Source organism: Neolamprologus multifasciatus, chromosome 23 (assembly GCF_963576455.1).
Source record: "Neolamprologus multifasciatus chromosome 23, fNeoMul1.2, whole genome shotgun sequence".
Lineage (NCBI taxonomy): Eukaryota > Metazoa > Chordata > Actinopteri > Cichliformes > Cichlidae > Neolamprologus > Neolamprologus multifasciatus.
In genome coordinates this window covers 7,317,853-7,336,130 of record NC_140460.1, presented here as the reverse complement: position 1 = coordinate 7,336,130, position 18,278 = coordinate 7,317,853, and the positions used below count along the sequence as shown (strand labels likewise).

At 38.7% G+C, this 18,278-nt stretch overlaps 2 protein-coding genes across 2 annotated transcripts; one reads left to right on the top strand and one right to left on the bottom strand.

Moving 5' to 3' along the window:
• Positions 1–4,137: 4,137 nt before the first annotated feature.
• Positions 4,138–9,110, bottom strand: plpp6 (phospholipid phosphatase 6). The gene is made up of 2 exons (XM_085150283.1): positions 8,419–9,110; positions 4,138–5,800 (listed from the first exon to the last, which is right to left on the bottom strand). The coding sequence occupies exons 1-2, from the start codon at positions 8,909–8,911 to the stop codon at positions 5,433–5,435; spliced, it is 861 nt and encodes a 286-aa protein (XP_085006409.1). The 5' UTR covers positions 8,912–9,110; the 3' UTR covers positions 4,138–5,432.
• A 632-nt stretch (positions 9,111–9,742) lies between these two features.
• prdx6 (peroxiredoxin 6) lies at positions 9,743–17,838 on the top strand. The gene is made up of 5 exons (XM_085150284.1): positions 9,743–9,945; positions 12,052–12,208; positions 14,479–14,622; positions 16,398–16,544; positions 17,236–17,838. The coding sequence occupies exons 1-5, from the start codon at positions 9,854–9,856 to the stop codon at positions 17,359–17,361; spliced, it is 666 nt and encodes a 221-aa protein (XP_085006410.1). The 5' UTR covers positions 9,743–9,853; the 3' UTR covers positions 17,362–17,838.
• Positions 17,839–18,278: the final 440 nt, after the last annotated feature.

Sequence of the window (18,278 nt, the reverse complement as noted above, 5' to 3'; positions counted from 1 at the left end):
TACTGAGGTGTGTGTTTGAAGTGAGCAAGCTGTTGTGCAACTGACTCAAGTATTTGCTCCCTCCTGACAGAGTGGTTTAGCCATACACTTCAAACACGGCATTAAAACTCATGCAGATATTCAAAAACATATTCATAATGTGTCTTTGCTTTTCTTTGTAGTACTAGCACAACTATTTTTTCCTTTCTTGAATTATAAACCAATCAAAAAGGATTTAAAATTCCCATTCAACTTACTAAGCTTAGTTTTATAATGATGGTAATTAGCTGATACTGCTATTTGAAGTATTGATTCGACTGGCAGCTAATGTTCATATCCCTTCATTTTCTCTGTTGTACTGGGAAAGAAAAAAAATATTTATCATTAAAAAAAAACTATTTGAAAATGTACTTTCACCTTCTAATCACACATCTTTGAACAGTAAGTGAGTGCAAAATGAATGCACCGATTACAGATTAAATATTAGCCACTGCCATCAGCTATGGAATCAATGTGCATCCCTAGTAGAAGCAAAAATTTCCTAAATAACACTGCAATTTTACCAGGAAGAAGAAGAAATAAACATTCACTCAGATTTGGCACACAAGTGGAGCAGCTTCAAGGACACAAAACGGTTAACTACGTCTCTTCTCACGCCCTCCACGTTCTAATGGGAAGGGTCAATAGCCTCTGTGACAATGCCACGTCAAACACACATTTCAGTTACAACATTAACAACATTAATTACTTGCGTCATTTAAAATTTTAATGTTAATGTTGGACCTCACTTGGGCATTTAATCAACTACTGAGTGTGGCATTGGACCAAAATGGATTAAACATCAAAATAATTCTGGGAAATACAGCAATATGTGCACTGAAAAACTTCGCGTACAGGTTCAGTCATTTGGTCGGTGTGGATAATTATTAACCCAGTGATACCTAACCCAGTGAAACATGATTGTTTCTTGTGTTTTGACTAAACATTGAAATTCACGTTGGGTTCAGAAGGTCAAAGAGCAAGGTCATCAAATATATAATCTACGAACATTATATCACTCATTATTGTAGTTGAAAAAGAGACATTATTCAGTCCTTTTGGCGATGGCGATTTCCACAAATGCACATTCCACATTTATCCATGCATCTTAGTACATGTACAATGCAGAAACAAAACCATATACCTCATGTCCATTCATCCATGAACCCCTTGCAGCACACACCATATCATAACATAATAAATGAAATAGTAAACCTAAACATGGCATCACCTAAATGTGATACCAACAAAATAACTGATTGCTGCTTTGGCACAAGTGGCAAATAAATTGTGTAATTTAAAAGAAATCAGCTTATTAGTTTTTTATTTACTTATCTAGATTATTGCCCTCCTTTTTAAACATTGGTGGAGCATTAAAAAGAAGTAAAAAAGTAAAACTCTAGTATTGTTAGGAATTATTTCACAGTGTAGGAATTAGGACAGATTTTCAATAAGAAAATTTTAGGCAATATTTTCTTGGACTGAAATTTTAAATTTTCAGACAGAGCAATCAGGTATGGACTTGAGGAAATTATTACATTACAGGTGTTTACCCATGCATTCCATGCATTGGGGGTGGGGTGGGGGAGGGAGGGGGGGGGTTAAGATCTCTGTCTAAATAAATAAATAAATCTGGGTAAATTCCCAGATGATTAAATATCCAACTATTTTGCAGATAATAACTGAAATGAGTAAAAAAAAAAAAAACACTCTATTTAACAAGATAATTCATAATTTTATTGGGTGGGGGGGTCATAACCCCCCTAACCCCCCTGGAAATTACGCCCCTGCAGCTAGCTTCTAATTTGCTTCCAAACTTATCACAAAAGTCAGGAAATTTGTATTTGCTCAGTTATTTCTTTGTTGTAACACTGTAAATTTCATACCGCTGGAAATCCTGTTTATTTCCCCTTAAATTCTGCCATATTTGTAAGAAAAATGCTTTTGTGGTTTGAGCAGAAGTATTGAGTACGTGGTTTGCCCCCATGAAAACCTTGCCAAATCTCCTCTGGCAATGCGAAACAACTTAGTCTGCTCTTTACTCTTGTTTGTGTCGTTTATTGGGTTGAATTATTGAGGTTTGAAGACACAAGACATGTTGGCAATTTAGCAGTTTGTAAATTAACAATCGGGCTTCAGTAGCATGCGGACGAACCATACGCAGCCACAATAACCTGGCATCTCCTGCTCATGCTGGTTACCAGGTTGGTCACACACTGCTATGGGATCGCATCCCATTCTTCAACCAGTATTTGTCACAAGTTGATCCCATATGTGTTCATTGGAAATTAACGAACACCATCCTCTCAACTTCCAAACTCTAGAAGGACCCCCGCTCAATGTTCAAAAGTAGTGAGTCCATACTTTAACAGGCGATCTGACTGCTGTAGACAGAATCTGGACGCATTACTGAATGTTCCTCCACACTTTCAGGTTCTAGTGCACGTTACTCACACCAACAATGCAAATGGGCCTTACTGTGAAGGGCAGTCATGGTAGGCCTCCTGGCGGCCTCATAAGACTGGCTGTGTGGAGTCTGTTCTGGATTGTCTCACCATATTGTCCAGCATTTTGTCCTCTGTAGAAGACAGCCTGCAGTTTCGAGGTTCTGACAGGGTGAGAAAATGGTTTTCATGTGGTGTTGTCTTCTTGTGACATGCACTTCATGGCCTACTTCTGACTTCATCCGTTATATGGAAATTGATCTTTAATTTGGAGACGGTATTAGAGCTCACTCCAAATAATGCTGCAATTTTATTTTGGGGAACATCCCATTGAAGTTGCTCTTGAAGTTGGCAAGAGCCCTATCCAGATCAGTCAAATGTAGCATGTTTGGAGCACTAACTGGCAGGGTCACTGGTGCTGCTAGTCAGAAGCTCAAAAACAAAGAATCGATAGCAGAATAAGCTGTTTGGCATTGGCAGAGAAGATTTGGCAAGTTTCTCATAGGTGCAACGCAAATACTCAACTCTGCTGCACAACTCACAAATGCATTTCCCTTACAAATGTGGCACCATTTAGGGGGAAACAACAGGCTTTCCAGCAGTATAAGATTTATCGCCCAGAAGCATTGCTACAACAAAGAAATAATCAACCAAACTCTTACTTTTTGTGCAAAGTTCTAATTCTAATGGGCTTAAAAGAAAACCAGAAAACAAGACTGAAAAATTGGTTAATGAAACTACAGATCATTATTTTCTTCCCCTTCATATACGATTATGTATTTAATGTCCAAGAGCATTTAAATGTGAATGAAAAAACCTAACCATGCAATATATTTACAATATTTTATATATATTTAAAACAGCACACCTGTGAGTCATTCAAGTGAATCAAGTTACTTTTTTCCCATTAGTTTTTCAGTAAATTTCACAATGAAAACGTCTATGTACAGTATATACTCCTGTAGTACTTAAGACCCAAGTGTGTGCATTATACTGCATTCCTGCCTAATAAAGACAAATGTGCAGTGTCTTATTCCATTGAAGTGAAGACAACTCTTAAGCCAATTGATTTTTGGGTGAAATGTCCCTTTAAGCAAATACACTCTACAATTCTGATATGCCAACTACACTGTGTTTGCAAATTTCTGCAAGTGATATATGTAGACGACCTGATAACATTACGGTTGAGTGTATGTAATCCTTCAGAGCTGATAAGTTATCAGTTACATGTACAGTTTTGGTTGACTATTAATGAAAGAGAGATAGTGTTAAAGCGAAACAGACAAATATATGTGGTGCAATTAATCTTTATGAGGGTTTGGATGTGCCTCCTTAAAAGAATGTTATGTCTTCTTATCCGATCAGTAGTCACGTAAAGAAGAAAAAAGGCCCTCTGTGCTCTGTGAACAAAGCTTTGAGGACATGTTAGGGCTTATATCATGATTAGCTCCTAGAAAGGCTAGAGGGGGGCAGGTGAAGACAGGTAAGCAAGTTCGCTATATGTGCAGTTTTCATTTGACGTCAGCAAGTAAATGTGAATTGTGAAAAAAAACTATTCACAGAGTAATTATACAATCTTCCATTAAAAAACAAAAAACAAATAAAAAAACCAGCATGTCTGATTCATAAATTATAAAACAAGTTACATTCTGGATATTTTTAATTCAGTTTTCCCATTATGTTTAATAAATACTACTATTTAAGTTTAAGTTTTTGCCATGGTTTTCAGATTGAACAACTTATTTCACTGAAAAGCTTTCAGACAGTGTTTAAAGCTGTGCAGCAACTCTAAAGTACACTTCTTTTGATGCACGCGAATAAGCTGCCACTGGTGGAATGTTGTGGTAGCATAACATTGTGTTCAACACATCTGTTTCACTTTTAAAAACTTTTTGCTAGATTGAGTAAAGACTGAACTGAGCTTGCTTATAATGTTTGTGGATGTGTAAAGTAAGTAAGAGCCCATTAAACTGTGTTGTGAATGTAAAATTGAGACAGATCATTGATCTGGCAATTCTAGTGAGTTATTTTACTTCACTTCTGAAATCACAGTGGTTCTCATTCAAATTGAAAGCTCATAGACTGCACTTTAAATAATGTTCTCTATTCAAACAATCACTTAAATCAGGAAACTGTAGACTTTATATTGTATCCTTGAATCAAGCTATAGAAGTGTCATAGGTGAGTTAGAGAACTTCAGAAGGTAAATGGTCAAACCTGTTCTCCTGTAATCTGTTGGGATTAACCTGCTACTTGTTATAGACAAGCTAGCAGCTACCTCAGAAAGAGGGCTAGTAGTGGACTTAGTTGTCACACAACATGAAAAACTCTTCGGGTTTTTTTTTGATAAAGATCTACTCTCTAGTGCATAGGTGTCAAACTCTGGCCCGCAGCCTAATTACATTTGGCCCACGAAGCCATACCAAATTACTATTAGACCTGGCCTACTGGTATTATACAGCTAATATATATATTGTTTAGTATTAAGCTTTGCTTGTTCCATATTCAGTTTTTCAGCAAAACGTGTTTGAGTCCATAAGAAAAGACTCATTCTTATATCTGGAGGAATAAATATATTTCAATAAATATTAACGTTAGCCCGCGACTTTGTTCCAGTTTTGAATTTTGGCCCACTGTGTATTTGAGTTTGACACCCCTGCTCTAGTGTCAGCATAATATCCAATACAACACTTATGGGATGTAAAAGGTATTCTTAATATTTATTTGAATGTATAAAAACATTTATTTTATAACAAAACAATTTTTGTTTTAACACAGCTTTATGCTGCACAACATTATTCATATTTCTCTTCAGCAAATATCGTTTTGTTACAAATTAAATGTATTTTTAAAATGATCCCAACCTTAGAAATAGTGCTGCTTTCAATTCAGTGAGAATATATTACTATAAGGGAAAAAGGTGTGCAAGTGCTCCTTTACTCAAATATAAACTACCATTTCCTTAAGTCCTTAAGCTGACTGTCCCAGCAGCCCTTGCAGTGTTTGAGGGGACAGCCACAGCATTTCCACAAGGTTGTACTGGCAATAGCCCATCCAGAACCCAAATATCACATCAGTCACATTGTGCCTGCCCAGCATCACTCGACTCAACCCTACCAGGCCCACCCACAGCAGAACGAGGACTCTCAACGGGGCAGCCAGCACGAGGTGAGCCAGCAGGAAGCGGCCACACATGGCGGCACGCGTGGCATGTCCGGAGGGGAAGGAGTAGCGGTCCACAGAAAAGGTGGCGAACATGTCCATACGATTATGTGCTGGCCGACGCCGACGCACCACCGCCTTAACAATGCCAACCAAGATCAGGTCCAGCAGCAGGCCTGCAGGGGAAGAAGATGGAGATATGCTACAATGCATGAAACAACAACAACACAACCACATTAAAACAAATAAACAAACAAAAAAGCACGATATAGGTAAAGAAATAATTAAATGTACTAAAAACAACTGGGATCAACCTCATTTTGATCACCACTACAAAATACTATAGTACTTACATCTTGGGGGGGGGGGGGGGGGGGGAGCTGAATTTGCCAATAAAACAGCAATTTCGGTATAGAAAACTACAAGAGAAAATACTCTGATTATAACATTCTTTGTAAAATTCTTCAATGTGGCACCATCTGGTGGGAGCATTATGAATCACTACCAATACATGCCTGTACTCTCTTTCTCAAAGAGGTTTAGGTGCTTTATTTAAGTCAATTCCTGGATCCTAGTATGGAACTTTTTCCCACAAATGACTGACATCATTGAACGCACAGGTGTTGAATAACATTAGCCGTAGCGCTACTATACTGACGTATCCGAGTGTGAAATGAGTCATGTTACAGTGGGAGTGTGAATGTTAGAAAGAATGCACTTCGACGTAGAAGAAAGTGCTCGTATGAATGTGTATGAACAGGTGAATGACACATGTTGTATGAAGTGTTTACAGTGATCAAGTAGAGTAGAAAAGCACCAGGTAAGAACCAGACCATTGACTATTTAGTCCATTTCAGTGCCAGCAAATCCTCCAGGATCTTGAAGATTAAGCAGATGAATTAAACTTTGTGCTAACTTTTATTTTTTCCTATTAAAAGTGAAAAGTTAACTTGACTTGCAGATTTTTAGACTTGTAGAAGGCCTACAATAATCTGCAATCTGGTAAAGATTGTTGTTATTTGACCAGGGTTTTCTTATTGAATTTTTTTTTTAACAAAACCCAAAACCTAACTGTTATTTGTACCACAATGATATCACAAAGAATTTCACAGTATGATGAAAGGGAATGATACAACAGCAGCATTGATTACAGGAATGACTGCAGTTTTTAAGTCGTGTTTCTGCATTGAGAGAATGAAAAGCTTTTGCTCTCCTGGGCTGCAGCACTGAAAAATTAATGCAACACTCGTGTGGCATGAAGCCAATTCGCTTCTACGAATCTAATAAAAGGGCTTCAGCAAAATGAAAACAGAAATGCACATTGCATCCATCATTACTGACAACTACTATGTGGCTACATTATTATCTGCTGCTTTTAAGACCTGAGGTTAATAACCATAGAGAGAAAATGGTTTAGACTGTTTGCATTATCACACAGCAGCTTGCTGCTTCCCTTTTAAGCTGTTCTTTTGAAGTAAGTGCACTATTTAGCCCCCACATCAGAGTGCTGTGTAAGAGGGAGTCTTGTTCCAGACATGTTTTGATGAAGAGCTGGGATTTTACCAAAACCAATGCTTACTTGCTCTAAACTACTTAAGGTAATACTTCATAAAGCCTTGTGTTTATTTAATGCTGATATGAACCACAGTAGTTGGTGCTTACTCACTAACATTATGCATTTGGGAGGGTTGGCAAGTAAATATTAAATGATTACTGAAAGACTATGGGGACATATTTAACTCTTTATTCAATACCCTTGGGCACATCTCTCTATTGTGGTAGATGAGGTTTAACTAGAGAAGCCCTTATTCAATAGTCTGTTATTTAATGCCCCTTAACATAAAGTTTCTGCCTGATCCAGCTTAAACGACAGCTTAATTCAGTTTCTGACTTCTCCTTAATATCTGAAAGTGGAAAGCAGGTCATAAAATAGAGAAAATGTCCATCACACTTTGTCATAGGTCAATTTCATATGAAACTATTACTCATATTTTTAGCTTAGAAGCCCATTAAACATATTTGTTTTCCTATGATATTACAGAGGTAATACTGCCACCGTACAGCAATAAATGTATAATGTAAAACCACAATAAATAAGTACATGCAATCACAAATGACACTGTGGGCTTTACTGATATCAACTGCTTAATCCAACTATGACTCTGAACACATAACCGAGCACTGTGCAACCTCGGTAATTAAAGAACTGTTTATAACTCCGTCTAGAATCCAAATATAGGTCTTTGGCATTTCTGGTTTCACTGCAGAATACTCCGGTCTTGACCCTGCTCTTCTGAAAACATCACTATCAGATGTATTTCCTTGCTGTGGCTTCACACAGCGTCACATGGACTCTCCCTGGAGGCAAAGAAGCCCCAGACCACTTTGGCACTTCAGTCAACATTTTACATAGCTATCCAGTTTTCCAGATTAAGACCCATTTCACATAATCTTATGCTTTTACCAGTTTTCCAAGCTGTGAAGGAACATCACAAAAGATGTAACAGGTGACATCTACAGGTGAGAGCCAGCCAATACCAGTTACACAAAAATAACCCTGTATACTCATTATCTGACGCGTTATGAGAGGTGGGATCAGTTCTTCTGTTGCTTAAGTGAAGAAATTATAAAGAAGAACTGTGCAGGACAAATCAGGACCAGGAAGGAGCAAGGAGCTGTGACACCAAACCCAGCTCAGTGGCGCACTGATATGTATTGAGAGGGGTTTGTCTGTGATTACATACGATGCTGGAAGAAGAAGCAACATGAAAGAACACAAAAAGCAGAGTTTTACCCATGAAAAGGTTGAGCATGACTTCTTGTCCTGCAGCACTGTCGCTCTTGTACAGACAGTAGGCGGTACCAGCCAGCCACGGGATACCATGTCCCGATATCTCTAAGAGCTTCATTAAGGGGCGCACACTGCCCCAGGACGAGTCCTCACAGGCACACACTCCCAGCTGCTTGGACAGCCACAGGTCGATGGCCAGCAGGGAGCTGAGCGCTACGCGAATGAGGGAGGGGTTAAGCCGGATACCATCCTCTTCAGGTGGCCCCTGACCGCTCGCGGAGCCCGTGGAGGAGCCGGAGCCCCGGCGCCGAGTGGGGCTTTCAGAGGCTCGAAGTCGGGCCGTGGTCGGGTCGGAGCCCTGGCGCTGGAGCAGGTGTGGCGGTGAAGACCGGTTTAGCGGCTTTGTCAAAGACATGAACTCGTAGCGGCCGTTGGAGCTCCCGAGCACCGGGCTTCCTCCGCTGCGACCGGGGTTTTTCGCTTTAGGAGAGGGCATGGTGTCCGTTGACTCACCGGCGTAGACAGGTATGTGTAGTGTAGATGCACAGCAGCGGTAAATTTTCTGCAGTGCTGTCCCGGTTGTCGCTTCTTTAGCTCATCTGTTGTACGTTTCACAATTCTTATCACGTCCAGGAAAAGATGATCCGAGACGCCATATTTGTTGTTCTTCTCGCAAAGCATCCTGGGAAGTTGTGTTTTCGAAACTATTTTATTCCCTTAGCGAAGTTATCGCGACTAAAATTGTGTAGAAATTGTGTATTTTCAAAATAAATAAACAAATAAATGAATAAATACATGTATAAAATTGAGTAGTTTTAAGTTTGCATGTATTTGATTTCTATAAGACTGAGTTAGTACGGTTTAATATTTGCAATCTTTTTTATCTTTTGTTTTTAAGTCTATTTATTTTTTAGAGAACGTTCATTTAATTCATTTTCTATAAAAATTATTTTTTTATAGAATTATTTGAATAATTTTTTAATAGCTTTAGAGTTGACCTCAGTTTTTCTTATTTAAAAAAAATGTAGCATCGGATTGTCATTATTATTGAGATTGTCACCACTCATTACAGTGGACAAATTAAATTTTAGCAAACTGACAAGGCCTAAAATTTATGACGAGTTCTCCATATTGTAATGAATTACTTTATTAATTTTGGTCTTCGTTTTTAAATTGACAATATATCTTTCTTACACTTTGCACATTATTTTTTTGAAGTTTTTAATTATTTGTTTCTAATACGTTTGCGTCGTTATTCTCTGTTTGTTTCGATAGTTAATGTCACGTGTTTTTAGGACTCTCCTCTGGTTGGTCGGTGAGCTACGCTGGACCGAATGGATCCGCCTCTATCCGGATCCATTGAAATATTGCGCAGTGGGGTCAGCATTTTGCTCCTGTCCGTTATCTCTGGTGTTTGAGCTGAACAGGAGAGTTGACCATGCCTGGACTTCTGTTGGGAGACGAAATTCCAAATTTCGAGGCTGACACCAGCATCGGCAGGATCAAGTTTCACGACTTCCTGGGCAACTCGTGAGTGTCATCTTGCAGTGTACAGACGTCGCACTGTAACTTGTTTTAAGTGGGTTTTGGTAGTAATGCTGCAACAGTGCAGCTTATTGCGTGGTCAGCCAGTTACCATCCCTTCGCGATTCCTCTCGATTAAAAGCTTTAGCAGATTTTTCCCAGATCTTACTCGCCAGTTATGGCGGCTGACATAGACAGCGTTACACAAGCGTGACCTATTGGTTTCGAGACACTTGTAGTTTGTTAACTACACAAACAAAAAACTCAGTTAACAGTCTTAACTACACGCTGTTAACAGGTAAACTGTTAGACAATAAAAACGACTACAAGAAGCAGTTTATTACATACTGGAGGTGTAAACTGTGTGAAACGGTTGTGTGCGTGGCTGTTTGTTTTCCCTCTAGTCTGTTCTCCACTGAGGTTTAATTGCACTCCTTGTTGTGTGCCTATTTTTGAACTTGGCAGTGCACACATCCAACACTAATAGGCTCGATTGGTTAAAAGATCAGACAGAAAAAGAGCACCGTGTGTATGTATAATATTTAACACACACCCACACACAGCTCGAGGTGCACACTTTGCAATGCACATTTTGCTGTGAGGTGTCCCAATAACATGATGCAACTTCCTTTGGGTACTCTTTCCCCCACTCTTCTCTCCTCCCCATAAAAAACGATGTGCTTTAAACAGGAACACTTTTCAACACTACTTAAATATCTGGGGTGTTTTTCTTTCCTTTGGAAAAACTGAAATATGTAGTTGTTAGCTGATTTGTAAATACCCAAGAAAATAATTTGCAATGATTTATGGCAAACCACTCAAAATTCAGGCTTCTCCTATATGCAGTTTTATATCCCTACAAATCAAATGCCTTGCAGTTTTTGCCAGAGAAAGCAGAATATTTGGAAAAAAAAAAAAAAGAATGAAAACAGTCATTCTGCTATCCTAAAGTTTTGGCACACATTGCGTTATCAAAAGTGTAACTGGATCAGATAATTCCAGCTTTCATCAACATGAGAGCACCACCCAGTTTTGGTGACTGCATAATAACTTCCTTATTTTTCCCTCCTCGGAAATGTTGCACTGTGTGAGGCAGCCATCTGTTCAAACCGTTTCAAGCTTTTCCTTGTGCCTTTCCCCCCTCATTTGGATTTTTTCCCCCTACCAGTTCAAATTCTAATCCCAAGAGGTGAACAAACTTTGTTCAGCCTCATTTGAAGCCTGGTAGTCGTAGGATATTTAGCCAAAAACATCAAAGAAGCAAACAAAAAACCCAAACTGGTTTAGTCACCCAATAATCAGCTGATCATCATGCTTCTAAACCATGTGATGAGGGGTCACAACAGACTGAAGGGCAAATCCATCCAAGTCATGGCAGACCCCAAACTCACATGATTCCAAAGCTACTTTAAAAAGACCAACAGGTATCTCCTTAGTGGATTTAAAGTCTTGTTCTCTCTGTCATACTCACAGATACTTGTTGCTTTAGCCTGTGTTTGGAAATTACTCTAAGTAAAACTTTATTTATATAGCACCTTTCAAGATAAAAAGTGCTTCACAGAAGCTAAAACCTAAAAATAAAAAATCAACCAAAAGCAAGTTTAAAAAGATGAGTTTTTAGCTGTTTTTTTTAAAAGCGACCACTGAGTCCACAGATCTCAGGCTCAAAGGGAGAGAGTTCCACAATCTGGGGGCCACAGTCCAAAAGCTTTGAGCTTTTGGAAGCTCAAAGCTCTCCTCCTTTTGTTCCCCTTTCTCTGCTATTTCATCCTCTTTTTTTTTTTTTTGTTTCGGCTCCTACTCTTTAATGATCTTTTTCTTTCAGAATATTTCTCAGTATCAGTTTGTAAAGCATGTTAGAAGCACAGGGTGGTGAAAGCATGGAAACTTGCTTATTGTTTTACAAGTCTCTTCAGCTTGTGGTTACCTTGAACTTTTGACTTGATTTTTGTAACACACCCTGTCTATAAAGATTTGAATTGCACACGGTGACTGTTATAAAGATGATCGAACACATCGAAACTTTTTATTTTAACATTTTATTTTTACTTTTAATTGATGCTCCAAACAGAGGCCTTGTTGAGTTGGAACAATGTCTCTTTTCCCCTGCAGATGGGGTATCCTGTTCTCCCACCCGAGGGACTTCACTCCTGTATGCACCACTGAGCTTGCCCGTGCTGCCAAGATCAGCAATGAGTTCAAGAAACGAGGCGTAAAGATGATTGCCTTGTCCATTGACAGTGTTGCTGATCACAACAACTGGAGCAAGGTTAGGAATGCACAAGCACTGTATAAGAACTGTATAAGAACTTTTTTTCTTTAAGTTCTTCAGGACACCCTTGCTGAAAAGTACATATTATTGAGATGGTAAAATGGTAAATGGCCTGTATTTATATAGTGCTTTACTAGTCCCTAAGGACCCCAAAGCGCTTTACATATCCAGTCATCCACCCATTCACACACTGGTGATGGCAAGCTACATTGTAGCCACAGCCACCCTGGGGCGCACTGACAGAGGCGAGGCTGCCGAACACTGGCACCACCGGGCCCTCTGACCACCACCAGTAGGCAACGGGTGAAGTGTCTTGCCCAAGGACAATGACCGAGACTGTCCAAGCCGGGGCTCGAACTGGCAACCTTCTGATTACAAGGCCAATATCTTTAATATATAGGGGGCGCACTATATATTAGAGATATTGACCATTATCTTCAAACTCAACCTGGTAATATTAGGTTATATAATCTATCCTAAGGTTAATTTCTTCACATTTCCAGAGATAATAATTGTCTGTGGATGGGGAAGATCTGGTTCTGTCTGCTCCGTTGGGAGGAAAAAAAAAAAAAACCTGTTCATCTTAACTTTAGTGCTCCTACATGTCTGGTCTAAGAGTAATTAAGTAATTTAGCCTTCAAGTCCAAATTCCATTTAAGTTTCCAGTAAGAAGCACATACAGTAGGTTAAGTGCTGCAAATAGTATATAGAAACATGCACCTCATCAGAAGCACTAAATGGTAGTTATTTTCAAAACCAGCAAGGAGTGTAATGAAATAGTTTTGCATGGCAAGAAAGAACGAATATGAAAGTAAATTTACAACCTTCAACTGGAACTAAAGTATGAAAATGATATTAAGTGTAAAATACACTGAGGAAGAAATAATGTTTATTATAATGATTACTGTTATGAAGGACGGAAGGCTCAGGGTTGAGTAATCAGCATCATGGGCTCATCCGATTAGAATAAGAATAAGCAGTCATCTAATCATTCACGGGGTTCTCATTTTATTCTCCAATCAATAATTCTCAAATCAATGAAGCAAAGAAGGAAGGAAAGACACACATGGACTGCCAATGCTGAAAGAAAACAGAGATTTAAGTTACTCATTACCTTAAACAATACATAAAATAAAAAACCTAAACAGAACCTCACCTCTGCTGCCGCCCCGTGTGAGAGTGAAGAAAGAGTGAGCCAAAAGTAAATGCAGTCCTTATATAATGTGTGACAGGTGAGTGCAATTAAGGACAAGCACCACACCCAATCAAAGGTGAGAGAACTAAACAAGGTGCATCTGGTGAAGTGAGTGGGTGTGCTGGGATGTGCTAAAAGGTGGGTCTTTACAACAATTACTTACTTAATTATTGTCTCTTTCTTGTTTTTCTTGTTTCTGTTGTAGTGTATATTATTATTATTATTATTATTATTATTATTATTATTATTATTACTGTTATCACACTTTTTTTATGTGGACTTTACTACAGCTGTTATTTGTACATTACTTTGAGTGTAAGGAATCATAGCTGATCCTGGTCAAGCAAAAAGCACCAAACTTTTATAATAGTCTGCAAAATGTTTCTCTGAGTGGATCAGAGCTGTGCTGCTTTTTCTTTTTCTTTAAATTTGTGAAATCTTCAACTCAAAATAATCAGCAGTATTAAGTATTTATAATAGAGTATAATACAGTAGAGCACTTTGGTCACCAGCCGTGGTTTTACCTTTTACTTTATAAAACTACAGATTTAATTTTGACTTAAATGGATAATTCTACATATCATTTAAACTTTTTTACCAATGTAAACTATTTTTAATGTATTTTGTTTGTCAAAGAAAGTTAAACTATTATGGATTATGCATTTTGTGTCCCCTTTCTCGACAAAAGGCAGTCACTTTTTAACTGGGTTGTCATGTTACAGTAATGCCTCCTCAGAAACACCAGTGATTGGTCCAGACTCTCTTCCTCACTCCAAAAAAAGTAGTTCTTCTTCTTCTTCTTCCTCTTCCTCCTCCTCCACCACCACCACCACCACCACCAAATGGTTTATTCTTCAAATTAACAATGATAGTACTACAGGCATAGAGCAGGCGAATATACTTATGGCCTTTGTAAAACATGCTGTTACATGCCGAGGATCTGTGATCACTCATCAAACCTGTGCTGCAATAGTGGAGAGATGGCTGCCAGGAGGGACAGAGTTATTAACAGAGGATGAAATGTGAACTAACAACCATTTAAAAGCTGACTGTATCTCTTGTCTCTGAACAGGATGTGATGGCTGTTAGCAAAAACGCTGATACTGACTTGCCTTTCCCCATCATCGCTGATGACAAGAGGGAGCTGTCAGTCCTGATGGGTATGCTGGACCCAGATGAGAAAGACAAAGATGGCATGCCCCTCACTGCTCGCTGTGTGAGGAAACCCATTCACTTTTTATTTTCTTCAATAAATAAAAGTAAAACAAAAAATAGCACTATAATTGTGAAAGAACAGACAACAATTAGATGCATATTTTTATTTTGCAATAAGATCTGCACTGACTTGCATGCTTGTGAAATGTTTTGGCTTTATATTTGCTGTTTTAATTACCCACCATACCTGGTAGTTAATACTTGAAAAAAGTATTGATTTTTACAGTTAAACAGAAATGTACACTTGCTGGCCACTCTGTTAGCCACACCTTGCTAGTCCCGGGCAATGATCAGATTCAATAAGGTGCTGGAAACATTCCTCAGAGGTTTTTGGTCCGTGTTGACACGATCGCATTACACAGTTGCTGTAGATTTGTCAGCTGCACATTTATGACGCGACGCTCCCATTCCACCACATCCCGAAGGTGCTTCATTGGTTTGAGATCTGGTGACTGAGAGGGCCATTGGTGGATAGCAATGAGTCATTGGTGGATAGTGAACTCATTTTCATGTTCAAGAAACCAGTTTGAGATTATTTGAGCTTTGTGACATGACACAAATGTCAAAGTTGACCACACTATCCAAATCTCACTGCCGAAATTTAGATTTATCAGATCAGTATTTCCTTTTTGTTGTCCCGTTTTGGTGTCTGAACTGTAGCCTCAGTTAGGGCTGTGCGATATGACCAAAATCTCATATCCCGATATAAGAATTCTATCGTCCCGATAACGATATAAATCACAAAAATGTAACATTTTCTGTAAATTCTGTGAATCTCGGGCAGCTCGACTTGCAGGAAGTGTTTCCAGCTGTGCGTCATGTAGCTGGAGTCGAGTGTTTTAACCGATGCATGAAACTATACATTTTTAGACATAAGTTGTAACAGCCGCCGTTTTCTTTGTGAGTATTTATTACACGGGGTGCTGCGGGGAAAAGCCTGTTCTAACGTTTGAGTCTAAGGTTTATTTTTTAGCACCTGGCGGCTCTTTTTTAATTCTCATCCGTAAATAATCTGCTCTTTCATGTGATTCAGTTTATTTTGAAAAGTCTCAACAGGATCTTGAGCTTTATTGTGAAAGGTTTATGTGGAACATAAACAAGTGGACACGCGAGGCTGTTACCGTCGTTGTTGCTAACCACAACGCATAAAAACAGGTGCTTGTCCGTCCGTAGTGTGGTTATATAAAATATAAGAGAAAGAGAGAACTTTAAGAAATTAATATAGCCACTACAGTTACCATCAGAACGATGAAAAAATATTGCCGTAAACTGTTTATTTTGCGACACCACGAAACAAATGATTGCGTAAAATGAAACGATAGACGTTTTTATATGGTCATCCGATATATATTGTTATATCGAACAGTCTCAGCCTCAGTCTCCTGTTCTAACCTGACTGGTGTGTCATTGTTGATGACCTGTGGCATCAACAAGGCACTTTTCACACGGAGAACTACTGCTCAGTTTTTAAAAATGTTTTTTTTTCCTCTTTTTTTCTATTTTCTTTTTTCTTTTTTAAACATTCTCAACATTTTCTGAAATGCTCAGAGAGCCCACATGGCAAAAACAACAATGTTCACTTAAATCCCCTTTTCTTCTTCATTGAACTTCAGACATACCTAACAAGGTGGCCAGTTATTTAATTATTTTAATTCAGTTAGGAAAGAAAACCATTTTACTGTTTTAGCATTTTTGGACATATTGAAAATTTTTAAATCTAAAACAGAGTATATCCAGAGTGTTGTGGTTAAGGAGTGTTATCTCGTTCCACTTTAGGTGTTTGTGATCGGCCCTGACAAGAAGCTGAAGTTGTCCATCCTATACCCTGCAACTACAGGAAGAAACTTTGATGAGCTGCTCAGAGTTATTGACTCTCTGCAGCTGACTGCACAGAAGAAGGTTGCCACACCGGTTGACTGGAAGGTACGTAGTGAAGGCATCAGTCAGCAAGCGAGGTCATCAACAGAGAACAAGAACTGATGTAACACCACCTGCGCAGCTACTGAGCAGCAGCTCTTAATAAGTTATCCATGCCAAGTGTGCATAATTGAACTAGACTGCAAATGGCAAATAATGTTATTATTACAAATGTAAAAACTCACATTCAGTATCTGGTAAATATCGTCCTGGGACGCAGCCTGTTCATTTTATTATTATTTTTTTCCATGGAAATTTTTTTCCAACCAAGACTATAGCAGTCTGTCATATTATAAAACATTAGTGTTTTATAGAAATGATTTAAATAGTTGGGAAATATTCACTTTTTGCTAATATAGACTCATAAAGTGCTTTTAAGTTCTATTAAATATGGGCCTGCAGTGAGTAGACAATTGGCCTAGCACTAAGGCTGAATGCAGAATGGTTCTTTCCAAGCTAGCTGACTCAAAATCCACCAATAGCATGTTACATCTTGTTTTTTGGGGGGTCAGTTTTAAATTTGTGTTAAACTTCTTGGTCTGAAGCACCAACCATTTTTAAGGTAGGCTAACTGCCTCCTAAATTTCATTTAACATTTTAGGTTTATTCCTAAAAAGTGGTTTATTGGGGGAATGTCGTATGATGAAATAGTAAAGGCGCCTACCCTGTGTCTAAAATACCCTTTTATGTTTTTCAGCCCGGTGACAAAGTCATGGTCATTCCCTCGCTCTCAGATGCTGAAGCTGCGTCTCTGTTTCCTAATGGTGTGACAACTGAAGAAGTGCCTTCTGGAAAGAAATACCTGCGCTACACCCACATCTGAAAGCACATTACTCTTTGACCTGGAAATCTTTGGTTAATAATTTACATAAATCGGTGCACGTACCCAGTTAGGTGACTTCCAACACTGAAGCAGAAATGCCTTATCCCCAAACTACTTATCCCCAAATAAACACATTTTTCACATTTGTTTTGTGCTTTCTGAGCCTTTCCCTTTGTGTACAATTTTTCAACAGTTTTAAACAAGGTCCTGATGTGTAATTTACCACTAGGTGTCCTCCTACAACCTGGCATGGAAATATTACCATGCTACCTTTGCTGCAGTAGTGCTTTCTGTCAGTAGGTGGCAGTATGTGTTAAATTGAATTCTCACTGAGCTATTGGCGAAAGAACCAACTTGTTCTCAACAACTGCAGTGATAGGGAGTGGTACCACATGTAATGAAATGACTACTTGTATTTTCACACATTAAAAAAGATGATAGAGGACACATTGGTAGTAAAGGTGATCTCTACTTTCAGTAATGTATTTCTCATAATATGCAGACTTTCAAAACCTTCTCACGCTTTTCTGTTTTCGTTGCGCCGCCTCAGCTTGCAGATTATGCTCTGGCTGTCTAAATGTCTTTAATGTACCAATGAGCATTGTGCTACTGGAATATGTTTTTAATTAAGCTAAATCTTTTACTATTTATCTGATTGTACTTTAGTTCATAAAACCACATTTAGAATTATGAAGCAGAAACCTTGCTAGATAATGGATTTGTGATTTCCAGCCACAAGGTGTAACATTAAAAGATGTGGGATTGAGGCACTTCACTTTTCAGAGTTTCAGGTTTTTAGCAGTACTTCCAAAGAGATATCCGCCCCTCCCTACACTCCCTGATCATTTCATTTCAATAACTGAGGCATGTAGAGGTGTGGTGACGGCGTAATTAGCACTGTTGCCTCACAGCAAGGT

Bases quoted from the DNA above. Each gene is read 5' to 3' on its own strand.
- plpp6 (XM_085150283.1), bottom strand. From the start codon at position 8,911: ATGCCCTCTCCTAAAGCGAAAAACCCCGGTCGCAGCGGAGGAAGCCCG. The intron at 5,801-8,418 runs GTAAAACTCTGC...CTTCCCCTGCAG, and splicing joins CATGCTCAACCTTTTCATGG to GCCTGCTGCTGGACCTGATC.
- prdx6 (XM_085150284.1), top strand. From the start codon at position 9,854: ATGCCTGGACTTCTGTTGGGAGACGAAATTCCAAATTTCGAGGCTGAC. The intron at 14,623-16,397 runs GTGAGGAAACCC...GTTCCACTTTAG, and splicing joins TGCCCCTCACTGCTCGCTGT to GTGTTTGTGATCGGCCCTGA. The intron at 16,545-17,235 runs GTACGTAGTGAA...TATGTTTTTCAG, and splicing joins CCACACCGGTTGACTGGAAG to CCCGGTGACAAAGTCATGGT.